This window comes from Sminthopsis crassicaudata, chromosome 3, assembly GCF_048593235.1.
Source record: "Sminthopsis crassicaudata isolate SCR6 chromosome 3, ASM4859323v1, whole genome shotgun sequence".
Taxonomy (NCBI): Eukaryota; Metazoa; Chordata; class Mammalia; order Dasyuromorphia; family Dasyuridae; genus Sminthopsis; species Sminthopsis crassicaudata.
Window position 1 is genome coordinate 57749816 of NC_133619.1, and position 25237 is coordinate 57775052.

The 25237-nt window shown below is 36.0% G+C and overlaps 1 protein-coding gene across 5 annotated transcripts in view; it reads left to right on the forward strand.

Moving 5' to 3' along the window:
• The window catches only part of SERPINE2 (serpin family E member 2), a 71287-nt gene that overhangs the window by 19890 nt on the left and 26160 nt on the right, over positions 1-25237 (forward strand). For all 5 annotated transcript variants that reach the window (XM_074298594.1, XM_074298595.1, XM_074298593.1 and 2 more), the window contains one exon: positions 22794-23073. In XM_074298594.1, the coding sequence (XP_074154695.1) occupies positions 22815-23073 (259 nt within the window). In that variant the 5' untranslated portion in view covers positions 22794-22814. The remainder of the gene's footprint in view (positions 1-22793; positions 23074-25237) is intronic.

Below are 25237 nucleotides of genomic sequence, written 5' to 3' on the forward strand. Positions count from 1 at the left end.
CTAGAGAAGGGAAGAGCTCTGTTGTATTCCCATGTCTCAGTCAGACCACACTGAGAGCTTTGTGTGCAGTTCTGGTCATTAAACCTTAGGAAGGACTTTGTTGACCTGTGTTTGATGGAGAATGGAGTGGGGACCAGAAATCATACTTATACAAGAATCAGTTGAAGTAACTGGTGATGTATATCCTGGAGCAGAAGTAGTATTGATGAAACACAATGAACTTCCTGTGAGTATTTTTCTTCATTGACCTTAACAGTTGTCACATTCAAATTCATCTATCATTTTCCTATAAACTTGAAGTTCTGGAAATCTTCTTGAAGTTTTTCTTTGTATTATTGGCAGCTTGTCACTTTACTCCCTTGAAAATCTGAGCATCTTCTTTGAACTCTGGGGTTTTACAATGCTTACCCTACAACAAACAAACTACTTCTAAAAATGATTGAAAAAGCAGATTCTAATATAAAGCCTTGAGTCTTAAATGGTTATACTTCTAATCTAAAACTGCCTGCCCTGTGACAAACTATTTCCTCCCTTCTCTGCTTTTCCCAGTTCCTTGGTGTCTCAAATTTATTAATAGTCCTTGGCAAATTTTGTCAGGCATTTTGAAAGTCATCATGAATTACATTTTTCCCTTTCTTTCTTCGCCTTCCCTCCATCCTTGTTTACCCCTCAATGAACTCTAACCAAATGTTTTCCCCTTAACAGAACTCATGTAGAGCCAAGTATTTTATGCTTTTGTTATACAGGCTCTTTTTAAATTTAGATTTGTTTATTAAATTGATTTATCTTTTTTTTTTTTTTTTTGGTTTAGTGGTTCTTTTAGTTCAAGGGACTAGTTTCCCTCTAAGATGTATCTTATACCTAAGAATTACTTTTGCAATTCATCTGCCAGCCATTCAGTGACCATTGGTAAAGATTAATTAAAGCCTGGAATTCGTTTTCTCCTCACTTCTGCCTCTCAGAAACTTTAATTTCTTTCAGAATTTAGTTCAGATACTACCTCCCATATGAGACCTCTCCTGATTTCCACACCTCCCTTCTCCTTACTATGCCCTGTTACTAGTGTCTCAAATCCTAAATTTATTACTCTCAATGATCTGAGGTATAAATAAAAGTTATACAGATAATATATTTTTGCCATTTTTTCTGGCAAATGAGTCAAGATCCACCTCTCAACATCAGTTTGCCTTTCAAGTTAAAGCATTTTCCAATCCTGGATAAGTTGGGTTTGGATAAGAGGGAGAAGACATCCTCATCAGACAGTGAGGAAATCAGTTGATCAAGAGCATTGATAAGGCTAGGAGTTCTGTTTCTACTCCAGTGATCTGGGGTGACTTCTTTGAGCTTTGGTTTCCTCATTTGTAAAATGGAGGGTTTAGAGTAGATAACTTCTAAGATCCTTTCCAGCTTTGTGCTCCGAAAACTATTAGGTCACTATGTAGAAGAAAACTAGATTAGACTTGTCCCCAGAGGAAAGAATTGGGACTAATAGGAGACAGCTTTTTGGCTAGATATAAAGGGGAAGGGGGGGAAATTCCTAAATATATGGACTGTCTGAAGAGGAAGTGAGTTTCCTCCTCACTAAAGGGTGTCAAGTGGAGGTTTGTGCAAGGACTCTCTAATGACGTATGGGTTTTACAGGGTGAGCTCCAAGGTTCCATAGACTTTAAAAGTCTGAATCGTTGCAATGTTATCCTTTGAAAATACCTTTGCATTGGTTCTTCTTGCCTCCACTCCCTGAGTCATGCCTTCAGGAGTCCATCCGGGCTTTGATTCCTCAGCAAACTATGTTCATTTCACTCTTGTCTTGACAACTCTCTTTCCCAGGACTTTCTTTTCTCCCCTTCTCTACTTTTCATCATCTTCCCTTTATATGCTAACCCCCTGCATTTAAATGTAAATGACTTGATGATTCCTCATTTGCTTTTATTTATTCCCCCCACACACATCATCACAGTACTTGGCTCTTAAGATTGATATAGTTTGTCCATTGTTCTTGAAGTGTGTAGTCCAGAGACTAGCTCTTTGGAGAATCTCAGTATCAGCCCAAGTCCTTTGTCTTAGAGGAGGAGTGATGAGGAGGGACTCATGTGGATGCCAAATAAGGAGTACATTTATTCCAAATTCTCTTAATCTTATATACCCTAATACCTTTATATAACTATAGCAACACTGCATATGCACTAACTATATACTGTGCATGCAAGACCACTTGCTGTTGTATCTGGGTCCAGTAGCAAGATATAGATCTGGTTGACTGGAGATGGCTCAGATACAATGGGAGAATTGGGCCTTAAGTAGAATAGAATAATGGGGAGGGGAGGGAGAATGGTGAAGAGTGTTGTTGCAGTATTTCAGCAAATACCTATACCTATTTAGCTATAGTTTCATTTACACAATATCTAGAAAACATAGATTGCCCTTCTTGGATGAAAGTTCTATTACCAGTCCCTAGTCCTGCCTATACTGTTGCATTCTCCAGGGAGAAGTTTTTCTAAATGGAATATCTGCTTGTGATCCCAACATTGGACATTTCCTTATGTGTTTTCAGTAATCATTTTGTAGATAGGAGAAAGGTTTGATATTCAAGAGATTAGGACCATTCCTGTTCCACAGGCATTTTGGAAAAAAAGAAAATTACCTTTGAATTTCTGAAGATTCCCTAATATTTCTGGAAATCAAGCCATAGAATAAGAAATGATATTCACTGCTAAGTAGCTAACCTGTCAGGTATTATTCCATCAGCATTGTGGAACATGGGATCATTGATTTAGAACTAGAAGAGTCCTTAGAGATCACCTAGCTAAAATGAACACATTTTTACAAATAGTTTTGAAGTAAACCCCCATTTTACAGATGAGGACACTAAGATCAAGAAGTGAAAGAATGTATATAAAATAATTAGACTGCCAAGCCTCCATTTTCTCAGTTTATGGGATGTTCAGAGAGGATTGGCACCCTTTTCAGGGTCTCAGGACCCTTTTCAGGGCTGCTCATCCACCTTTGTTGTCTACCTTTACCCAATTCTCATCTGTGGTTCTAAAAGCTGTAGAATGTTCCATAGCCATACCACATTTAAATCATTTCAGCAGATGGTTAAACCAGTTGAAGAAAACCAGTGGACCTCATTAAGGGTTATTTAAAGTAAAAAGTTATTTACTCCAAGCTCTTGAAGACATCCTCAAATGGAATGAGATGATTACAGTGTGTTCCAATGGCCAAGAAGATGGCTGGAGTAGGCACTGTGAGTCACATAAAGCATGGTCAGATATCAAAGAGGCCATGGTCATCCTCTGCATCCCAGAGCATTGCCAGTTGTCCTACCAATGGACTGTGATGACTCTGGAAAAGAGAGAGACTGCCAACTTTGTGTAACTCTGCCTCATTTAAATCCAATTCATGCATGAATCGAGACATCACCCTGTGATGTCATTATACCTCTTCAAAAGCAAAAGACAAACAACTACAGCTAAGTGACAATTATATAGCACTTTGAGTCCAGCAAAGTATTTTACATATATAAAATTACCTCAAATAAGATAGATATTTTGATTACTGAAAATTGAAAAGTTTTTCTATAAACAAAATCAATGCAGTTAAATTTAGAATAGAGCAGGGAATTAACTAAACTGGGGAAGGGAGAAGATTCACATCTATATATTCATATAGATGTATACATATATACATATGTATATATGTGTGCTTATTTATAAATCTATATAAATTTTCTTTGAGAAAAGCTTGATTTCCAAGGTAGATGAGGAATTAGTCATTTCCCAAGTGATAAATGGTCAAAAAAAGTGAACAAGCAATTCTCAAAGGAAGCAATACGAGCCATAAACTATAATATTAAAAAATGCTCCAAATCAGTAATAATTTGAGAAATACAAATTAAAACAATTCTTGAGCTTCTGCCTTATACCTTTCAGAGGAATAATTATTTTTAGTTAATTTTTAATTATAGTTTTTTTAATATACAAAATTTATGCATGGGTGATTTTTCAACTTTGACCCTTGCAAAAACTTCTGTTTCAACTTTTCCCCTCCTTTCCTCCACCCTTTCCCCTAAATGGCAGGTAGTCCCATAGATGTTAAATATGTTAAAGTATATGTAAAATATAGCATATGCATACATATTTATACAGTTATCTTGTTGCACAAGAAAAATCAGATTTAGAAAGAGGGTAAAAATAACCTGAGAAGAAAAAACAAAAATGCAAGTAAACAATAACAAAAGAGTGGAAATGCTATGTTGTGGTCCACACTCATTTCCCAGTGTTCTTTCTCTGGGTGTAGCTGATTCTGTTCATTACTGATCAATTGGAATTGATTTGGATCCTCTCATTGTTGAATTTGGCCATTTCCATCAGAATTGATCATCATATAGTATTGTTGTTGAAGTGTATAAGGATCTCCTGGTTTTGCTTCAGATGAGTAATGATTAAAAAAAATTCCGAGTATGGAGGTGTTTTAGGAAGACAGGCAAAATAATATACTGATGATGGAGATATCAAGAATCCAGTTATTGTGGAAGACAATTGGAACTATGGCTAAAATATCACCAAATTCAATACCTTCTGATCTAATAATACCCAAAGAGATAAAAAAAAGGAAGGACCTAGATTACCAATATTCATAGTAGTTTCTTATAATATAGACGTGGAAACAAATAGATAGTACTCAGTCTATCAATTAAAAAGCTTACTAAGCACCAACTATATGTCAGGCAGAGTACTAAGCACTGCAGATACATTAGCTGGTTAATGGCTAAACAAATGGTGGTGTATAAATGAAAAGTTATTTCACTGCAGTTTGAGAATTTATGAAAGGACCTGTTTAAGAGAAACCTGAGAAGGTTTTTACAAACAAAAGCAAAGCTGCGACATGAATAGAACAGGAAGAATACTTTGTCCAATAACAATAACATTGTAAAGACAGTTTTCAAAGATTTAAGAAGTATGATCAGGAGGATGATTAATCAGAACTCCAAAGAACTCAAGATCCTGCCAGATGTGTAATAGATTTAGGGTATAAGATGAACCTTACATCTTCAAACATGTCCTGTGAGTAGGTTTGTTTACTTGCCTAGGTTTAATACAGAAACTTGGGGTTTGGGGTTTTTTTTCCAATAGGTTAGTGCGGGGAATGAGGAAAGTCCGTGGAACTGGTGCCAAAACAAAAACAAAAACAAAAACAAACAAACAACAACGACAAAAACTGGAAAAAAGATTATTGGAAGCTTAAATAAAATGTGCAAAAGAGAACAAAAGAATCTCAGAAGGAAACATACTTGCTGGACAGCAGGGAAAGTAGCAAATGGAATTTGTTACATACTTTTTTTAAAAGTGATACATATATAGTACAGATGTGTTTTTAAATACAATCATCTTTTTTGCATATGGGAATATTCATGTAAAGTGACTTCTGACAAAATGGACAATTTTGATTACTGAAAACTGAAATGTTTCCCCACAAATTTAGTACAGTTTAAATTAAAAGAGAAATAACTAAACTGGAGGGGTGGAGGCAGGGAACTCTTTGTGTAAAATTTCTGAGAAAAGTCTACTGTCTAAGATATAACAGGTACAAGAATCATTTCCCAAATGGCAGATGGTTAGAAGAAAAGAAGTTCTCAAAGGAAAAAATGCAAGCCAGTAAATATGAAAAAAAAGCTTCTAATAACTAATAATTTGAGACATGCAAATTAAAACATTTCTGAGCTACCTTACAAATTTCATTTTTTTGGGTTAAAGGACAGAATGACAAAAATTTAAAGAGTATTTGGCATTTTTGTGTGGTAGGTGGTATTATAGAGTAAAGAGACTGAATGCAAAAAGACCAATTAGGAAAGTGTAGTAATAACCAGAGAAAAGGTGATGAAGGCCAAATTTAGGGTGGGAGGCACATGAGTGAAGTGAAAGGGACGAGCCCATGTGAATGATTTTGTAAAGGTACTAAGACTTAGCAACTGGTAAGATGGGAGAGAAGGAAGAGTTGGAAATGCCTTTGAGTTTGAGAAACTGGAAAACTGAATTGATTATAGTAACCTTCAAGAAAAATAATGAAGTTTTAAAGACTAGTGGGGAGTTTTAAAATTAAATTTTATTTCCAGATCTGCATTCTCTCTCTCTTCTCTTTCCCCTGCCTTAGTAGAAAAAGCAAGAAAAGCAAAACCCATTATAAAATGTATAGTGAAGAAAAACTAATTCCCATATTGGCCATTTTAAAAAAAAATATCTCAATCCATCATCTCTATTGCAAGGTAGATTAACTGGGCAGCATATTTCATCATGAGTTCTCCATAATTGTGGCTGGTCATTATTGATCAGAGTTCCTAAGCCTTCAAAATTGTTCATCTGTACTATATTTTTGGCTTTATAGAAATTGTTCTCCTGCTTTTAAGGAACAGTGGTTTTAGTGGATAACTGATAATGAATTCTAGTTTGGATGTATTGAGTTTGAGATGTCTGTCAGATTTCTGGGTAGAGATTTCTCACAGGCGGTTGTGTATGTTGCTGTTATTAGAATCATGACCTGTCAAGGAATAGAGTGTTCATAGTGTCTTCCCCAGGTAGATATCTGTTATTAAGAGTTTCAGGCTTCTCCTTTGCTTCACTGATAACTAAGCAAGCTACATTTGCTAATGTTTCTATGGTAAACCAGGTACAATAAAAAGCACTATTTTAAAAGTCACTCAACATTAAAAGTCTCAGGTCATCAATTTGCAATGTGAACATTTCTGATTAGTTCAGTCTTCAGGCAAACAATATTGAATTAAAAGTGCAGAACAGTGTAACGGGAGGATCGGCTTGCATACTTTTTAGACCAGGGAATGTAAATTGAATTTCCTCATGGGAGCTTTAACTCATGTGTTACACCTGTGATATTTTCAATTAGCTGAAGAAATGCACTGGAATGTCCAACCTGGATGGATTTTTACAGTTGGGCATAATTCTGAGAACACAATTGACTATTTCATATGGGAAATTTACATAATGACTCATGGGCCTTTGGGGGCTTTAATCACAGAAAATATTGTTGCAGCATAGCTGATAAAGCTAAGAGGTGCATAATAATTCTCTGTGTGTTAGCCCCAAGATTAAAATAGCATTAAGGTAGTTATTTTGCATTTCAATCTTGGGGGTTTTCATATGAAAGGAAAAAATACTGAGGGAGTTAGTACAAGACTTTCCTTATGCATGGATGTGTGAGCAGATTTTTAGAGTACAATGGGAATTACAAAATAGCCTCATTTTTCCTTCTTATCACATGTTGTCTTTCACTTAGGAACAAACTCCACTGATATGGAACCCTCTGTCTTGTAGAAACCATTTGGTTCCTCCCATGAAGAGAGGAAGGGAATAAGTATTAATATAGCATCTATTATGTGCTAGGTGTTTTGCTGTGTCTCTATAGATATTATAAAATATATAGGATGTGTTTATGTATGTTACACACACACACACACACACACACACACACACACACACACACACACATAAATCCTCACAATAACCCTGCAAGATAAAAGCTATTAACATCGACACTTTTCAGTAGAGAAAACTGAGGCAAATAGAGGCTAACTTGCCCAGTGAAAGTCTAAGATTGGATTTGAAATATAAACGTTACTAGAATATCAGAGTTCTGGGATACAAAATATGTTTAAAAAAAAACAAAAACCTCCCACTCTGAAAATAATATAATAATAATAATAACTTTTTTTTATGCAGTTGCAGAAATTTTTCTTTCTGTCTACAAATTTTCTGTTTTCTCTTAGCCTAAAAGCAAAACACCCCCCCAAAATAACCTTCTCTTAACCTTCCTTAAGTTTGTCAACTTATCTCTCTCCCCTTCCCTCCTCAATCCTTTACTGCCACACTTATTTTTTAAGTTTTCATTGATATCTTTTAATATCATCCTCATTTCCAAATATATTCCTTCCCTGGCCCTTTTCTCCCTCCTCTAAGATCACCGCCCCCCAGTATGAATTCAACTTCACACTCAGATTGCTTACGATGTTTCTTACCTTCCTGTTCAATAAACTCCATTGACTTTCCCTCTTGCTCAGAATGTTCTCTCTCCTAATCTCTCCTGCCTTTTGCCTTTTTTTCAAGACTCCAGTCAAATTCCTTTGGAAGAAGATTTTTCCTATTCTTCCAGTGCTTTGTAATGCCCGTTGGTTCATAGACTGATTTGTGGACTGGCCTGGGGACTCCACCATCATTTCTACTGGAAAGAGAATTTTGTGTTCCAAACAACCCTGACCAACAGGCTCTTATAAGACAGCTAGGAACCCAATTAGTACAAATAGTGAATCTTATAAGGAGGTATCATTATCAATTAGAACAGCCTATACATGACACTGGCACATAATTTCCAAAATTAACAATGTGAATTGAAAGAAGTTGACATTAGAAGGAACCACTTCCTCATTTTCTATGCCCTTCCCCATTTTGTGTTTTTTTAAATACTTAAAAGACTCTTCAGGGAAACATAAAAGGTATCTTGCAAAGAGCCCCCAAAATGGAGTGAGAGGACCTGTACTCTCTAGATATGTTGCAATGGCCAAATCTTAATTTCTCTGGCCCTCAATTCCCACATCTGTAAATAAGGTTGTCTCTAAACTCTCTTCTAGGTACTGTCCCATCTATGATCTCAAATATTACTTTATATTTTTTGAAAGACTCTACTTCCTGTTTTTTTTTCTCACTTATCTCAAAATGTTTGACTTCACACTTTTGGTTCTTAGTGGTTTCTAAAATACTAACCTGGCCTCAGACCCTTGCTACTAGGGGGCTCACCTGACCCTCTTTAAATTTCAGGATAGTATAGAAAGACACCCTTCCTAGTGTTGCCTGAGTTTGGCAGTCTTAGAAAATAACAGAAAAGCAAATACCTGGAAGCTGGTATAGTGATCACTATTTGTGGAGTAAATCAAACTTTCAGACTCCGCAGAGAATAAACTTCCAGGCTTTATTTACTGGTCACCCAAGGGCCTTTTGTTCAGGTTTCTAACAGTGGCTGATGGATTACATTCCCACAGATAGCCTCCAGGGACAAGGGGGCCAGTGAGCCAATCTCTCCCCAAAGGTGTTTAACCCAGATGTGGAAAAGCTAATAAAGTCCTGTACTGTAGTACTGAGTCTTTCCAACAGCAAAGAAATAAAAATAGGAGTTATTTAGTCAACTTTTGGCACACAACTCGAAAAGTAACACCAATTAATAGAAGGGGAGTTGGGCTTAGGGTTTTTTTTTGGGGGGGGGAAGGGCAGAAAGAGAAAGAAGTAAAATGGTTTTAAAGAATCAAAATCAGTTAAATATTCTACAATTATAGAGAAATTTTCTGGGATGTTCTCTAATACATGTCTTAAAAGCCATACTCCCATATCCTTTATAGCTTCTCCTTCCCTTTCACATATAAAATTACATAGGACAAGTGTTGAAGATTTTGTTATAGTTGAGAGGCAAAATAGCATAGGGGAGATAGAAGGATAGAGTCAAAAAGCTCCCAGTTCTGAGTGTTTTCTTTGACATGTTATAGTCATGTAACTTCTCATTTGTTTATCTTATCAACCAAAAAAATGAAATAACATAAATTGTCCTGGATTTGAAGTGACAAACTGTTCAAGTAGGGCCTAATTAGTGCAAATAATGAATCTTATGAGGTGGCACTATTATATTTATATTGTACATTTCCTTTGACCTAGGATTAATTACCACAATTTAGATAATCCTTACTTCAAATGGTATAAATTTGAAAATGTGTGGCCATTTCTAAGGATTCTTTATCCACTAATGGGAAGCTGACTGTCATAGGTAAGTTGATGATCTCTATTGGTGAAGAATATTTCTATACTGCTTTATACTGTAGTTCTGGAATGGACCAAAAGAAATTCAATATTCTAGGATTTAGAGTTCCTTATTTTATGTAATCAGCACAGTGGAGTGGATATAGAGGTTAGCTTTGGCCTGAGGGGTCCACAGAATAACTTTGAAATCAGATTAGTCTTAATTAGAATCCATTGTATCATGAGTTTATCTGCCTTTATAATTCTGAAAAAGGCGGATAACTTCTTAGTGCTCCCAGCCAACTCTCCAAACTGCACCAGAGATGCTGGTCTATGCCTATGAAGGGAGCTGTCATACCAGGAGTTCCCTCACAGCAACAAAATCACAAGTATGGACTAAAAGCAGACCAATACATGAGGAAAATAAAATCCAGAAAAGTTTGTATCACGAAGTTGTTAAGGAGCAGAGCTGGGTATACCCCCAGGTCTCAGCGGTTAAATTCAGAGCAGTTTCTCTCAGTTTTTACTGAGACATAGAGCCATTAGGATATGACAGTAAATGGGAGTTGGGTTTTTTTGTTTTTGTTTTTGTTTTTTAAGTAGAATCTTGGAAGACCAAATCTTCTCCTCTTGAAACATTTTAAGATAAACTATTGAATAAGAATTCCCATTATGTTAGGGTAAATTCCATTCTATTCAGGCTACAGATTCCAATCAGTTTCCTGAGTTTGCACTTCCTTTTCTTCCTAGTGCCTTCATGCTACCATGATCACAACTGAGGGACAACTGCCAGAATGACCTTGAAATCAAATTAGTCTTAATTAGAATCCATTGTATCATTTTTTGTTCTCGTCCAGACATTTGTTGTAATGAGCAGATTGCTGGTCATGATTAGGCTCCAAGCAAGTATCATCTTTGCCATAAAATATGGTGGCAAGAATGAGCAACTCACAAGAGATCACAATTGGAAGGACATTAGAGATAACCTGCTTCAACTCCTCCATTTGACAGAAAGGGAAAATGAAAATTAGCAAGGGTTAGTGATTTTCCTTTTGGTTTGAGTTGTAGGTGGTAGAGCTTAGACCCAGAAGCAGATATTTGACCCCAAGTCTATTCTGTTATCCTTTTCATTATTTAAAAAAAAAAAAAATGGGTAAAACTCTGGCACATGCCCTTGGATATCCAGCTCTTTTTATTTTATTTTATTTTTTAATTTTACTGTCTCATGTTTCTGTTTCATTTGATTAAGATTTAAAAGGACTTTAATTGGAGATTCAATGGAGAAGAGATATTGAGTGTGCTGGTTCCTCTAGCTTATCTAGGTATTGCTTCTACCCTGTCACTAAAATCTTCTGTGCTAAGGGTTCTTGCCTGATTTAAACCTAGATCCTAACCTTATCACTGTCTTGGAGGTGAGATGATATCCTCCCAAGTGAGAAAAAGTAATCCTGTGGTGAGTCTCAAAACATAGCGCCTTCACATTGACTATCCATCAGCTCTTCTTCTGAGACAAAACCAAGCATCCTAGCAATACTCACCAGAATCCCCTTGTGGGATAATCAAGCTAACGTAGCCCAAGGTGATAGTCAAATCCTGATTCTGAGAGACCATCTTCTGTGCTGTGTGCTTCATTTATGAGCTGACTCTCCCTACTGAGAAAAGTATAGATTTCACCTTTCAGTTTTGCTTAAGCAAACGTGTAGCTTGGATTAAATTGGTTTAGAGAATACCCAGCAAGTACAGAAGTGGTAAGAATAATTTGGGATTAGAAAAAGCCAGAATAGGAACAGTTTATATGATCTTTCCCTTCAGTGACATAACAAATGCTCTCCCTTCACATAAGCACTATCAGGTTTCATTCAGGTGTCAGCTGCCTGAGATGGTGTAGGGGCAAGGAGGGAGACAAGACAACAGGATGCAATTACGTGTTAGCTTGGCAACATTTTCTCCCCTGTTTCTTTTCCTACAAAGAATCTGAACTTTTTAAAATGGATTAGTTGCACTGAACATTCAAAAGTCCAGCTGCCTACTGAACAGAGAGAAAGAAAGAGCTCTATTGTTGCTCCCACCCCATGACTCGGCACAGTGTCCTATCACTGCTTGGGATATGCCACAGGAAACTTGTTTAATAAATATAACTTAGCAGTATGGGAAGATCTTTGGTCTGCCAGGTTTTTATTGAACTCTAAAAAGCTAACTGCTGTGGTCAGACAGGCTGCCCTTCCAAGTGCCATTAAGACAAATATTTAGGGGATCAGGAAAGTAGTACCCTGCAATCCTTTCCTTACTTCAGAATATAGAAGTCATGTTTTCCCATCAACCCCTCAGAATATTTATTAAGAGTTTATAATAAGATGAGAATTATTATAAGGAATTGGTTGAAAGAGGAACTGTGCCAGTTTTTCTGACAAGAAAGATGTGCCACTTTAAGTTCATTAAGTCAAATCTTTTTTTTTTTTTTTTTCATTTTAGAAAGCCGGTACAATCATTGATCTTAGAGGTCATTTAGTTAAGCCCCTTCATTTCACAGATGAGAATATGGAGGCCCAGGAAAATTAAGTGACTGGCCCAGCATCGTGCAAGTAAATAATCAATAGGGCTGGGAGTTGATTCAAGGCCTTGTGACTTCCAGTTTAGCACCCATTTCACCTTTCCTAAAGTGTACTGGATTTAGGTTCAGAGAACCTGGTTCAAATATCAAGTATGCTACTTACTGCCCACAGAGATCTTAGACAAATCAGATAATCTCTCAGGGTTCATTTTCTTTACCTATAAAATACAAATATCTCTAAGGTTACTTTCAGGTTTCAGTTTACAATTCTATGATTTGCTCAAGCTCAAATAAGCAATTATAGTTCACAAAGATGTAATACTATAAGGTTTATGAAATAATTTGCATACATCATCATTTAATTTTCACAACAATCCTGTTAGCTATTATAGTATCATTAGTAGAATTGAAAGGTTATGTAATATACCTAACAGCATAGGGTTAAGAAATGGAAAAGAGGGCATTTGAGTCAGGGTCTCTGACGCCAAATTTCTCTTTCTTAAAATTCAGTTTTATTTTATTTTCAGGTCCAAGTTCTTTTCACACCCTCCTTCTTCCACATTGAGAAAATACCCTTCCCCCAAACCCCAAAATAAAATTAAGGACAGACAGACATGTATAGTAAAGCAGAATAAATTTCTGTACTGACCATGTCCAAAAAAAAGTCTCCATCTTTATTCTGAAACTGTAACATCTTGATTTGGAGATTAGGGGTAGCAAGTGTCATCATGAGGTCTCCAGAATTGAGTGTAGTCATTGCAGCAAAGTCATTATCACTATAGAGTATGAACATCCAAAATATAAATAACAACCCAAACTGATGTTGATATTGTGTATTTCTCATGATCACCAGTAGACATGTACTTAAAATATTTTGTGGTGGAACATGATAGTATGAGGGGAAATGGGGTTTTTAGCTTCCCTTGTTGTGGCCAACATCAAAGGATGTATGTATGTATGTTGTTTTAACAGATCTCTTTTCTCTATGTGGAATTTCTTCTCATATCTATAACTAATCTAATGGCTTTTTTCTCTTCTACTTCTTTTGAGATGTTTGAAGGAAAGACAGTATCCAGTATACAAAATGGCAATTAATAATAATTGTTGTTCAGTCATATCCATAACTCAATGCAAGGTTTTCTTGGTGAAGATATTGGAGTGGTTTGCCATTTCCTTCTCCGGAGGATTAAGGAAAGCAGAAGTTAAATGACTGGCCCAAAATAACACAACTAGTTCATGTTTGAAGTCAGATTTCCACTCAGGTCTTCCTGACTCCAGGTCCTGTGCTCTATGCCACTGAGCCATCTAGCTATCTCCAATAATAATAATGACTAGCATTTGTATAGTGTCTACTATGTGCCAGGTACTGTACTAAGCATTTTACAAATATTATTGCATTTAGTCCTTAGAACAACCTTAGGAGGTAGGTAAACTTATTATCCCCAATTTACAATTGAAGAAACTGTGGCAAAGATAGGCTAAATTATAATTGATGTTGCCCCTGTCAGTAATAATAACTGATATAGAAGAATATCACCAGAGCCACTCTTTTTCCCACACAATTAGTTTCACTTTGGGCCTGCTTGAAGTAGCTCCCAGTGTAGTGATGATTATGCTGTAGTCAGGAAACCTGGTTCAAATCCACATCTTGGATGGTCACCAGTTATATGATTATGGATAAGAAATTTAGGTTCTATGAGCTTTAATTTTTTTCATTTGTTTCTTATATTCCCTGCCTCACTTGTTGAAAGGAAAGTGCTTTGTAAACCTTAAATTGTTGATATATATGTTGTTATTAAGTGGGTTGATATCTGCGTCAGAGAATGTTCCCACCCTGAGGAGCTCACAGGTCATTTATGCATGAATTGAACATTTCCAAAAAACCACATATCTGTTAAAATACTTAATCAATCTATCTACAAGCATTTCCTAAATGCCTGTTATATACCCAGCACTGTGCCAGACTTTGGAGATATAAGTATAAGAATGAAACAGTCCTAATTCACAAGGATCTTACATCCTAAAATTTGATATGAAGTGGGCTATAAGAATGAATGCCATTTATTTATCAATCATTTTCCCCATAGGATATTAGATGAGTCACAGCACCATTGGCAAACTTTGAAAAAAACAGTGGTATCTTTTATTCTTTCTTAATAAAAACTTTGGATTTAATTTGTTGTTATTGTTGTTTTAAGAACCTGTGATTTAAAGATTGTGCCAATCTCCATAGCTCCCCTTGTCCCTTTTCAATTCTGTCCTGTCAGATAGTCTAGAATCTACAAATTATTGTGAAATACCCACCCTGTTCCCCAAACAAAAATATCAGCACCTTGAAGACAGCTTTTTGGAAGTTTTTAGAGTCTACCTAGAAAAGTATCTGTCACATAGGAAGTGCTTAGTAAGCATTTATTGAATTTAAAATATCAACCACCAGAAACAATCTTCTGAATTATGATTGCCTCATTAAATTGTAAAACATTCAAACAAGAAGTGAACTTTGAGATTATTCAATCCAGTAACCTCATTTTTGGTGTGATGACAAAAGTGATTGAAAGAGTAATTGAGAGACAGCTAGATGGCACCATGAATCAAGGAGGACCTGAGTTTAAACACTTCACACTTACTATCTGTGTGCCCCTGATCAAGTCATCTAACCTCAATTGTCTCACCAAAAAAAAAAAAGTATTGGGGATCATACATACTCCATTGAGCTTCACAACAGAACTGTGAGATAGGAAATATAAATGTTGTTATTCCTATTTTACAGAAAAGGAAACTAAGCTCCATTAGATGATTGATCCAATGTTTAATTAGAGTGAGGTCAAGAACCAACACTTAAAATTCAGGATTGTGTTTATATTAGCCTAATTGCCAAAGAAGTTGGACCTTATAATTCAGTCATCAAAATAACATACCCTTCTCATACATTACCAAGAATCCAAACAATAATAATAATGCACAGTCAACCAAAAAGAGATGGAAATTCTGTTTCAACTTAACTAACTGGCTGGCCTTTCATATTTCTCCATCATTTTCACTATAACTTTTGGTTCATATTCAAAACAGTTACAGTAGACTTTAAGCTTATCGACCTTCTTGAACCAGTGGAGAAAGATGTAGTTTTCAAATATATATATGTTTTTATCATAGTCAAAATTAGCAAAATTTGGATACAGTATGATCTAGTAGTTAGAAGAAACCTTGGGTTCAGATCCTTCCTCAAACATATCTTAGCTGTGTGGTCCTAGGTGAGTGCCTTAGAATCTCTCAGTTTCTATTTCCTTGTCTATATTTATAGTGGGCAATTATAATAGCATGTATCTCACTGGGTTATTGTGAGAATCAATTGGAATAGCATATGTAAAGTGTTTTGTAAGCTTTAAAATATTAGATGTTAGATATTATTATTGTTATCACTTGTCTAACAATTGGAAAGGTAAATGGACTTCACTCCTGTGCTATCACAAAAGTTGAGATTCTTGGTTATTAATAAGATTGAAAATTAGCTAGTATTTACTAAAGTTAATAATACTAGTTTTGCAAATGTTACCAATTTTCTAATGTTCCATTTATATGTAGTCAGGGCATAATTTCTGAGATTAATAAAAAGAACAGGCAGGAGCACTGCTTCAAATCCCAGGTATGCAACATTCTGGGAATGGTGAAAGTCAAAGTCCTCGGACTGTTCTTTCTTTTAGAGAATTATAACATGGAGACCCTGGAGAAACTTCCATCAGCCACATTCCCAGATGGCAATCAAAAAAAGGTCCCAAAACTAAATCCAGAATGTACCCCAATTCCTACAGTGTCCCTAACATCCCTCCTGACAAACTCTGCCTCCTCTCAGAGCCAATGAGCTTATTAAAAGGGAAAATGGTGGAGAAAAGCCTTTTACTTGGCTGCCACTGCCAGGCTGGTTAAAAAACCTAACTTTTCAATACAGGATGTCCAAGGCACTCCTCTACTTTTTAGCCTACTTTTAAGGAAAGGGGACTTTCTTGTTGGAGAGCTCACTCTGCAATCTAGTCACATGAACCAGAATTCTGTAACTATAAAGATCTTTAAGTCTCTGAATCAGTGAACAGTGGTACGACAAACAGAACTAAGAAAAGCAGGAAGGGGAGCCATTTGCACAGGGAAGATAATGAATTTGCTTTTAAGCATCTCAAATTTGAGGTGATAATGAAATCTATCCAGCCAACATTTCATTTCAATTTGGGTGTCTTCAAGCACCATGCTTTTTACACATAGATACTTTATAGATGTTTATGATTGAAGTAAAAGTGTCTGGTGAGCCATAGGACAGGTAGGATTAGCGCTTAAGCAAAGCCACAGTCATCTGTGGAGAAGTGATTAATTGAATTAATGAAAGAGGAAAAGAATTGTGTCTCCTCTTTCTGACCTTGCCGAAACACCATGGGTAGATCTGCTCCGGGTATGTGATGCCTCTGTAAGTAATATCAACTTCATGATTTTCATTCATATGCCTTCCAAGGCATATGAATCTAAATCCCATTTTAGCACAACTTTCATTCATACATAAAGCAAACTTTCATTTATACACAAGTATGTTTTCCCACCCTGGAAAATATGTAATGCTTAGGGAGAATGAAACCAAGCATTTTGAAATATCTGAATAACTCTTGTGGAAATAGACTTGTAGATGTGTTATGACTTCCCTGGGAGGAAAGCCTAAATTTGAATACATTTTTACTGTTATGAAAAACATGATTCAAGACATGAAAACAGTAAAAGTAATTGAGGCTACTCTTATTGAAATTTCCCAGTGTATTTGGGCAACACCCTTATTCTTTCTCTCACACTTAACATTTTGAGTGTTATTTTGCCTTTAAAAACAAATTGACTCTGATGAAGTAAAACCTCCCTCCCTGAAAGATTCCAGGGACTGATTTTCTTCCAAAATTTAATTTCATGTAAAGAACTGCCTCCTTTAGAAAAAACAGTTAACATAAAACAGAATGCTATGTGATCTAGTCTGGCCCCAAAGAAGATTTGACAAAATGTACTTCTCTCTGTTCCTTGCAGAAATAGAAGACTGGGTCTGGAATGTTATACATGTCATCAGATACAGTTGATGTTTTGGTTCTTATTGCTCAACTCCCTTTTTCACGTCTGCTACAAGGAATAGTTTACTGATTGGGGGGGAGGGATGTGTTCTGAAATGGATGTGATGTTAAAAAGTCAAAAAAATGCATCAATAAAGCAAAAACTGCTTATATTTGAGCATGATTAAATATCTAGTATTGTTTGTGCCTAAGAGAAATTCTTAAGCTTTATACCCAGTGAAAAGATATAAATAAATAGTAACTCTGGAGAGTTTTACTTCTGGAGAGAAGTGTGAACATTGTTACTCATTTACATGGGAATAGGTAAATTCAGGATATGAGATAATTTGACTTAGAGAATCATAGCTGAATAGAAGGAATGGCTAGTTCCCTCCTAGATAGAGAACACTGTTCAAAATTTCACTAATTCTGAGACCTCCTAGGTTTATCATACTGTCAGTTGTTCCAGAATAGATTTCTCTCTATCCACATCCACAGCTGAGAGACCACTAAGGTGGCAGTCACTCCCTGTGGCAATAAAAACTGGTGAGTTTGTTTTTTTTTTTTTTCTCCCAGCAGAACTCCTAAAACAGTAATTCAGTGAAATAAGATGGTTGTTTATGTAAATCACTATCCATCTGACTACCAGGTAGTAGAAATCCAAGTTTCAAAGGAGGCTGGAACAGAACTCTTCACTGGGTTTCCAATATTCAGGATATCATAGTTGCCTTCAGACTGGGTAGTTAGTTGGGTTTCCACTGTATTTGAACCAAGATTATCTGTGATGGAAGCTGATCAGATAATCATGGGATATGTGGGAACTCAAATGCTTTCTAATTTGTATATACGTTATTGTATACAGGTGTTATTTAGGAAACCGACTATGGTTCATTGAAAGGAAACAATAAAATAGGTTAAAATCAATATGAATAGACCAGGGAAGAGAAAATTGTAAGGATATTTTTTTCAAGTATAACCAAGTGTCTTTAACTAGAATAAAATTTAACTATGACTTCTTCATAGTAGACTTTTGGGGTCATTTACACCAAAAAGAAGATATAATCTGTAGTTTTGAAAAATTAACGTAATTTGTGTAGCAAAAATTTGGAAACTCTTAAATTCCAGATATTATTTTTTCCTGGTTTAGCATAATAATGTTAAAAGTAATTCTATGAGCCAAAGCAAAATTAGGTCATGCTGGCCATGGAAAAGACCCAGAGAAATAAAGTATGTAGGTCACCTTGAAGTCTTGAATTTAGAAAGCTTTGACTTACACAGTTATTTTGCAGTTACATCCCTGGGAAGATGCATGAAATATTGATTCTGGATTAAACAAATAACAAATTCTACATGACAGAAAATAAGGATGAATAGCTTGATTTGACAAGCCTCCTAGTTATGGCTAATAGCCATGAAGCTTAGAAATTTTGCAAACTATATTTCTGATTATATGTCTGTTCTCGGCATAATAGTTTATTTTACTGTCTTTACTCTGGGCTTATAATGCACCAAAAGGAAAAAATTAGTTTTAACAGAGAAATAAACATAAATACAATTCATTTCTTAGCCTTCGCTCAAGAACACCAGTTTGATGTATCAATATCCCCTAGTGAAGATAGAAGGGACAAGTAAACAAACTGTCAGCTTCAGAACATAAGATTTAATATTAGTTCCTATTGGCAAATTTGTAAACTATACATTAGCCAAGATATGTCGCTTAACTCAAGCTAAAGTTCAAAACAATTCTTCTAAGGGATAGAGTGGTTGTAATCAAAGCAAACTTACCAATTTAACCTGAATGATAGGTTATTAAATATAACTCATAAGCACTTCATATAATCATTATGATTATAGTACTAAAGCCAATCATTGGGGGCTTTAGAGGAAGGTATTTCTGGGAATAACTGACTTGACAACTGTAGGTGATTACTGATACCTAGGACAAAAGACCAGATAGATTTTGGGGGTCTTGGAAAGTGCTTGACTTTGGGTAGACATTCATTGTTAATTTAACAAATATTATTGAAAAGTCAAATGGACTTAAAGCAATATGATGTTTCTCATTCCTGAGGGGCAAAAATTAGGGATGACAACGGGCTTCCAATGAGAAGCTTATGGGTAGAAAGGAAGGATTATAATGACCAAATTCACCGTTGTAATGAGGGGAAAAGGTCTTGAGAAGGGAGTGGAAATATTTAGTTCACAAACATAACTAGGAGCAGCTAAGTGGCACAGTGGGTAGAGCTACTGACCTGGAGTCAGGAAGACTTAAATCTGGCTGGCGTCAGATATTTATTAGTGGTGTAACCCTGAACAAGGCACTTAACTCTGTTTGCTTCAATTTCTTCCTCTGTAAAATGGAATATTTTGTGCAAGAATACCCCAAAAATGACTGCAGCTCCTATAGATATAATAGCCTTTGTGATCTCATTTAAGAAAAGGTTCTTAAACAGGCTGATTTTAGAAAAGCCTGGAAAAATTTATATGAACTGAACAGGACCAGGAAAACATTGTACACAGCAACAGCAGAATTGTGCAATGATTACTGATGATACACTTGGTTCTTCTCAGCAGTTCAGGGATCCAAAGCAATCCCAATAAACTCTGGATGGGAAACGCCATGCACATCTAGAGAGAGAACTATGGAGACTGAATGGTAGATAAATACATACTGTTTTCACCTTTTTTTTTTCCTTGTGGTTTTTATATTTGGTTCTGATTTTTCTCTCCCAACATGATTCATATGGAAATATGTAAAAAAATGAATGAACATGTGTAACAAAAAAAGTTTTTACATATACCTGGGGAAAATAATAATAAAGTGTTCTTGAATAAGAAAATTATCTCCTTTACTGATACCTGTAACACTCACCATCTATGTATTAGCAATTCATTTCTAACAGAAAAAAGAGTTGGAAGAGGGGAAGGTTAATTATTCAGACTGTCCTGTGAATTATCCATTGGTCTTCCTGATACTTACTCGAGATACCAGAGAAACAGAAAAGGAGTGCAAAAATCAAAGGGATAATGGATGAAGAAGATATTTGATGACCATAATTAGGAAACGTGTCTGCTTTGACAATGTTCATTAAAAGTGAATTTTTCTTTTCCCTAAGCCAAGACTGTATAACAAAGTCTGAACACAATTTGATCTGTCGGACATTGTGATGAGAGAGGGCAAAAATGCTTCATATCAATGGTGGGCATCCAGGCAGTAGATTGAGGTTGCTGGTCATATCTAGAGCAGAAAGTAGAAAAGTATAGAAAGGAAATGCGAGGGAACCAAAAAAAGGAACTTTTCCAGTTACAGAATATTGCTTCAGACTGGCCTTGCTCTCTGCTCTTTCTTTCTTTCCAAATTACAGATTGGATGAAAAAGTCTGTATCCCTCAAAACAAAAAGTTTTCAACTTTTTATCATGTTGCTTCCTCTGCCCTCTCCTTGATTCCCACTTTATTTTGCTTCACTACTAAAATCTCTCTAGAAGTGAGGGAGGTTGGGAGTGGGGACAGTGTTCTTGGGCCTTTTATGACATACATGCATACAAGTTATTATTGTAGGAATTGTATTACTATATGGAGGGGGAAAACATGCTTTTCATTTATTCAGAAAACATATATTCAGTACCTTCTATATGCCAGTTACTGTGCTTTTGTTTAAAGTAGCATTTCTGCTAATTTATTAAATGGAAGATATGTTTGGATGCATTTTGACAAATAGAATCATGCTCCCACAGCAAAAAAAGAAATAGAAAAAATAAAAAAGTGGAGGGGATAGCAAGTTCTACTTAATGGTGAGGAAAGAGCCTTATTTAAAATGGAGGTAGAGTAAATGAACAGAAGTGTAAGCAGATGCATTCTTGATCAATTTGCTTAATGGTCTTCTCTGATATACTTTAGGCATTTAATGTAGCCTTTAAGTGTTAACATCTGTATACTCCCTTTATGACTATTTTCAGCAGATGTATGAGTGAATTTAAATATGTGGTGAATCTTCCTCCCATCCATTCCCACCTTCCCCTCCCCTCTATTTTCTGCAGAGGTGGAATATTATGAGTATCAAACACAACATAAAACATCAGCATCTTTCAATTTGTTTTCTAGTTTTGCTGAACTGTTTTTCCATTTGTTATTCTTTGTTAAAATACTAACTAACATTTGTATAGTACTTCAAAGCTTCCAAAGTACTTTACGAATATTATCTCATTTGCTCCTTACAGCAATAGGAATCAGTTTTATTATTATCCCCATTTTACAGATGAGGAAACTGAGGCAAAGGGTGTTCAGGATCACATAGCTAGTAAATGTCTGAGGTCAAATGTCTTTATAACTCCAGGTCCAGCACTCTATCCTCTATTCCATCTAGCTGTTACATGGTATGGCTCTCTAGGAAGGAGAGCGCAAAAATATTTTAAGGTATATATAAAAATAAGTGATATCAATACTTTTTTATTTTAAAATTATATTAGCGATTTTTACATGGAATTTAATTTAATTTATGTGAACTGTGAAATTAGCAAAGCACTGTACACACTATTTCATTTGATTCTCATGATATCTCTATGAATTAGTGCTTTTCTTATTCATATTTTATAGATGAGGAAATTGAGCTTAGTTAATTGATTTTTTCAGGGTCTTACAGCTAGTACATGTCTGAGCTGAGATTTGAACACAAATCTTTATAAATTCAAGCCCAGGGTTTATCAACTGACAAGCTGCCTTGACATGATTAGTAAATATCTGGATAACTAGGCTCAGATTTGGTATCTTGTTGGTAAACTAACTCAAACACTAAATTGTGGATGAGTTTGTATCTATTAAAGTTTTATTAAAGCCTTCTGTGTCCTAGATTAAAACATTTTTTTCTCCTCTCTTCCTCTTTGCCTTCTCCATCCTCTTCATTCCTTTCCTTCATGGTATTAGGCTTTAAAAAGTTCCAAAGAACATTTAAGATTTTTGTTGCTTTGAAGATTTGAGACATTTTGTTTCTCTACTGATTTTAACAGTGAGGTTATAAGAAGGGAAGTTTAAATTGAGGGAGGGCAGGATTTTTAGAACTGTGATTTCATCAAGTGTCAGAAACTACCAGTATGGACAATCCCTTCACTAATGATTGTAACTTATACTCTTAGAGTCATCATCACTGAGCAGTTAAAAAACTTTCCCAAGATTATACAGCTATGTGTCAGAGGCAGGACTTCAACTCAGTCATCGCCCCTAATTTCTTAGGAGACATCCAATAATTTCTGATGTATTTAGTTTGAGTTCTTAGTTGTTCAGTTTTTCAATAGATAATATGCAGCATAAAGATTTTCACCTAGCTGAGAAGACAACCAACTCCTCATGACTACATAGTAAATATATCTTAATTTTCCTTAACTTGCAGGTTATCCTTCAAGAAGGAACCATGTCTTGGCAATTTCCACTTCTCCTTTTCACCACAGTGACTTTGACTTCAGCCTACTCCCATCTCGATCCTTTCTCTCTTGAGGAACTTGGCTCAGACACTGGAATCCAGGTTTTTAATCAAATAGTCAAATCTCGACCTCGTGAGAATATCATTCTTTCTCCTCATGGGATTGCATCAGTCCTGGGGATGCTTCAGCTTGGAGCCGATGGCAAGACAAAGAAGCAGCTGACAACAGTGATGAGATATGGTGTCAATGGTGAGTTTTCTCTCATTAGGGGGTTATCTGTTATAGAAGGGGAATGCCTTTTCCAGGATGGCTTCTTTGCTCCTCAGGATGCATCAAGGCTTATTGGGGAAGATCATTGATTCCTACAACCCCAGAAAGTTAAAATGAGTTGAAATATCATTATCTCTGAAGCTGTTTAAATTCCACCTTCGACTACTCCCCAAATAACCTTGGGCAGAAGTCACTGGACAACCATAGACCTCAGTTATCTCATCTGTAAAATGAGGAAGCTGGACTGGATGGTATTTTTTCTTCTCTAAATCTAGTATCATGTGATCTGGTCCAGTGCCTCATTTTACACAGAAGAATGCTCTGCCCAGAAGAATCAAAGTAGCTGCCCCATATAACATAGCTGGGGGCAGGGCTTGACACCAGGCCCCCCCAGACTGCCTAGCTCTCAAAGCTGTATCATTTCCATTACACGGTATAGCCCTAGGATGAATTGGTTGTTCACTAAATGTTCTTTAAAAAAAAATGCTATAGTGAGAAAATAGCTTTATTATAATATGATATATAAATATGACTTATTTAGGGCTGTAAAGGAGCTCTGAAGTGATCCAGTTTTACTCTTTTATTAGACAAATGAGGAAATGAGTGTGGCTTTTAAAATGAAGATTCTTAAGAAAAGTGAATTCCTCAAAGTCAGACAAATAATAATGTGGCAAAATCAGGATTCAAATCTAGGACTTGACTCAAAATCCAACTCTCTTTCTGTTATATACCATAATGCCTCTGGGTTGGAAGAATTGGGGGGTGGAAGTCAGGAGATCTTGATGATCTTGGGCTGACCACTAATTAGCAATGTAACTTTAAACAAGTTGGTTTCCTTCTTTATGTCTCTCTCTGTCTGTCTCTGTCTCTCTGTCTCTGTCTCTCTTTCTCTTTCTGTCCCCCTCTTCTCTCTCTTCCTTCTCTCCCCTCTTCCTGTCTGCCTCTCTGTGACTCTTTCTCTCTGCCACTCTCTGTCTCTGTCTGACTTTCTCTATGTCTGTCTGTCTGTCTTTGTGTGTGTGTGTGTGTGTGTGTGTGTGTGTTTCAATTAATGCTACTTTTTTCTGCCTCCTTCACTGGTGTAAAAATTAATCAAGATGAACTAGCATCTTGTTTGAAGCAGGGTAGTCTGGCAATCAGGACTTTGCCTCAAAGTACTGAACTTTAAGAGATGCTGATTGTACTTGGAATCCATCAGCAAGTAGAAACAGTTAAGCTTAGCACCTTACTAGCAAAAATAATTTCTTAAAATAGGAAGCTAGCAGATAATAACTTCTTCCCCTCCCAGCTGTGTTCCAGGTGAGCTCCCACCTGGTCCCACTCCAATGACCGCTGCAAATACAGACTTACTGATGGCTGCCCACAAAGGCTGGTGTCTTTTTCTTTCTCCCTCAGGCAATTTGTCGGGGTCTTATCCCAGCAACCAAATTTATCTTAGAAAGTTGCCTGGAAGCATCCTTTCATGCTATTTGTGCCAGGTTAATTTGAGGCCCCAAATTGCTAGTTATGACTCCAAGTTGCAGGAAGTGATTAAAGCAGAGACTGACAGTCCAGAATTCACTCTGCTCTATAAACTGCTGGTGCTTCAATGGGTCAGTTTCATGCTAGTTGGTTTACTTGGTGGTCTGCAATGTCCTTTGGGGGCATAAAAGAAGGTTGGGTACAATGTTTGGGAGTCACATCCAAATTTGCCTTTTGCTTCTTGAATGACTTTGGGGAAATTATTTAACTTTTTGGACTTCCGTTTCCCTTCATAGGAAAATGAAATGCTGGAATAAGTGACTTTGAAGGCTTCTTCCAGTTCTAAATCTACAATCCTTTGTAATAAGGAAAGTAGTTTGTAATCTGCCTCTTTTGAAAATAGGGGATTGTTCCTGCAGGGTATTTTTAATATTATAAGATCTATGAACTTTAAAAAATTAATAATTAAGTTTCAGTATAGTATGTAATCCTTTATTTTTATTTTATGCATTTTAAAATATTACTTTGAGAATGGGCTTCATAAAACAGTCAAAGAAAGGTCTATGTCAGAAAAAAATTATTCAGAACATCTTTTAGGAGAGCCAAGCCTTAAAAGAAGAATATTAGAATATTAGGAATAAACTCCTTTAGGATAGGGACTGTCTTTTTTTTTAATTGCATC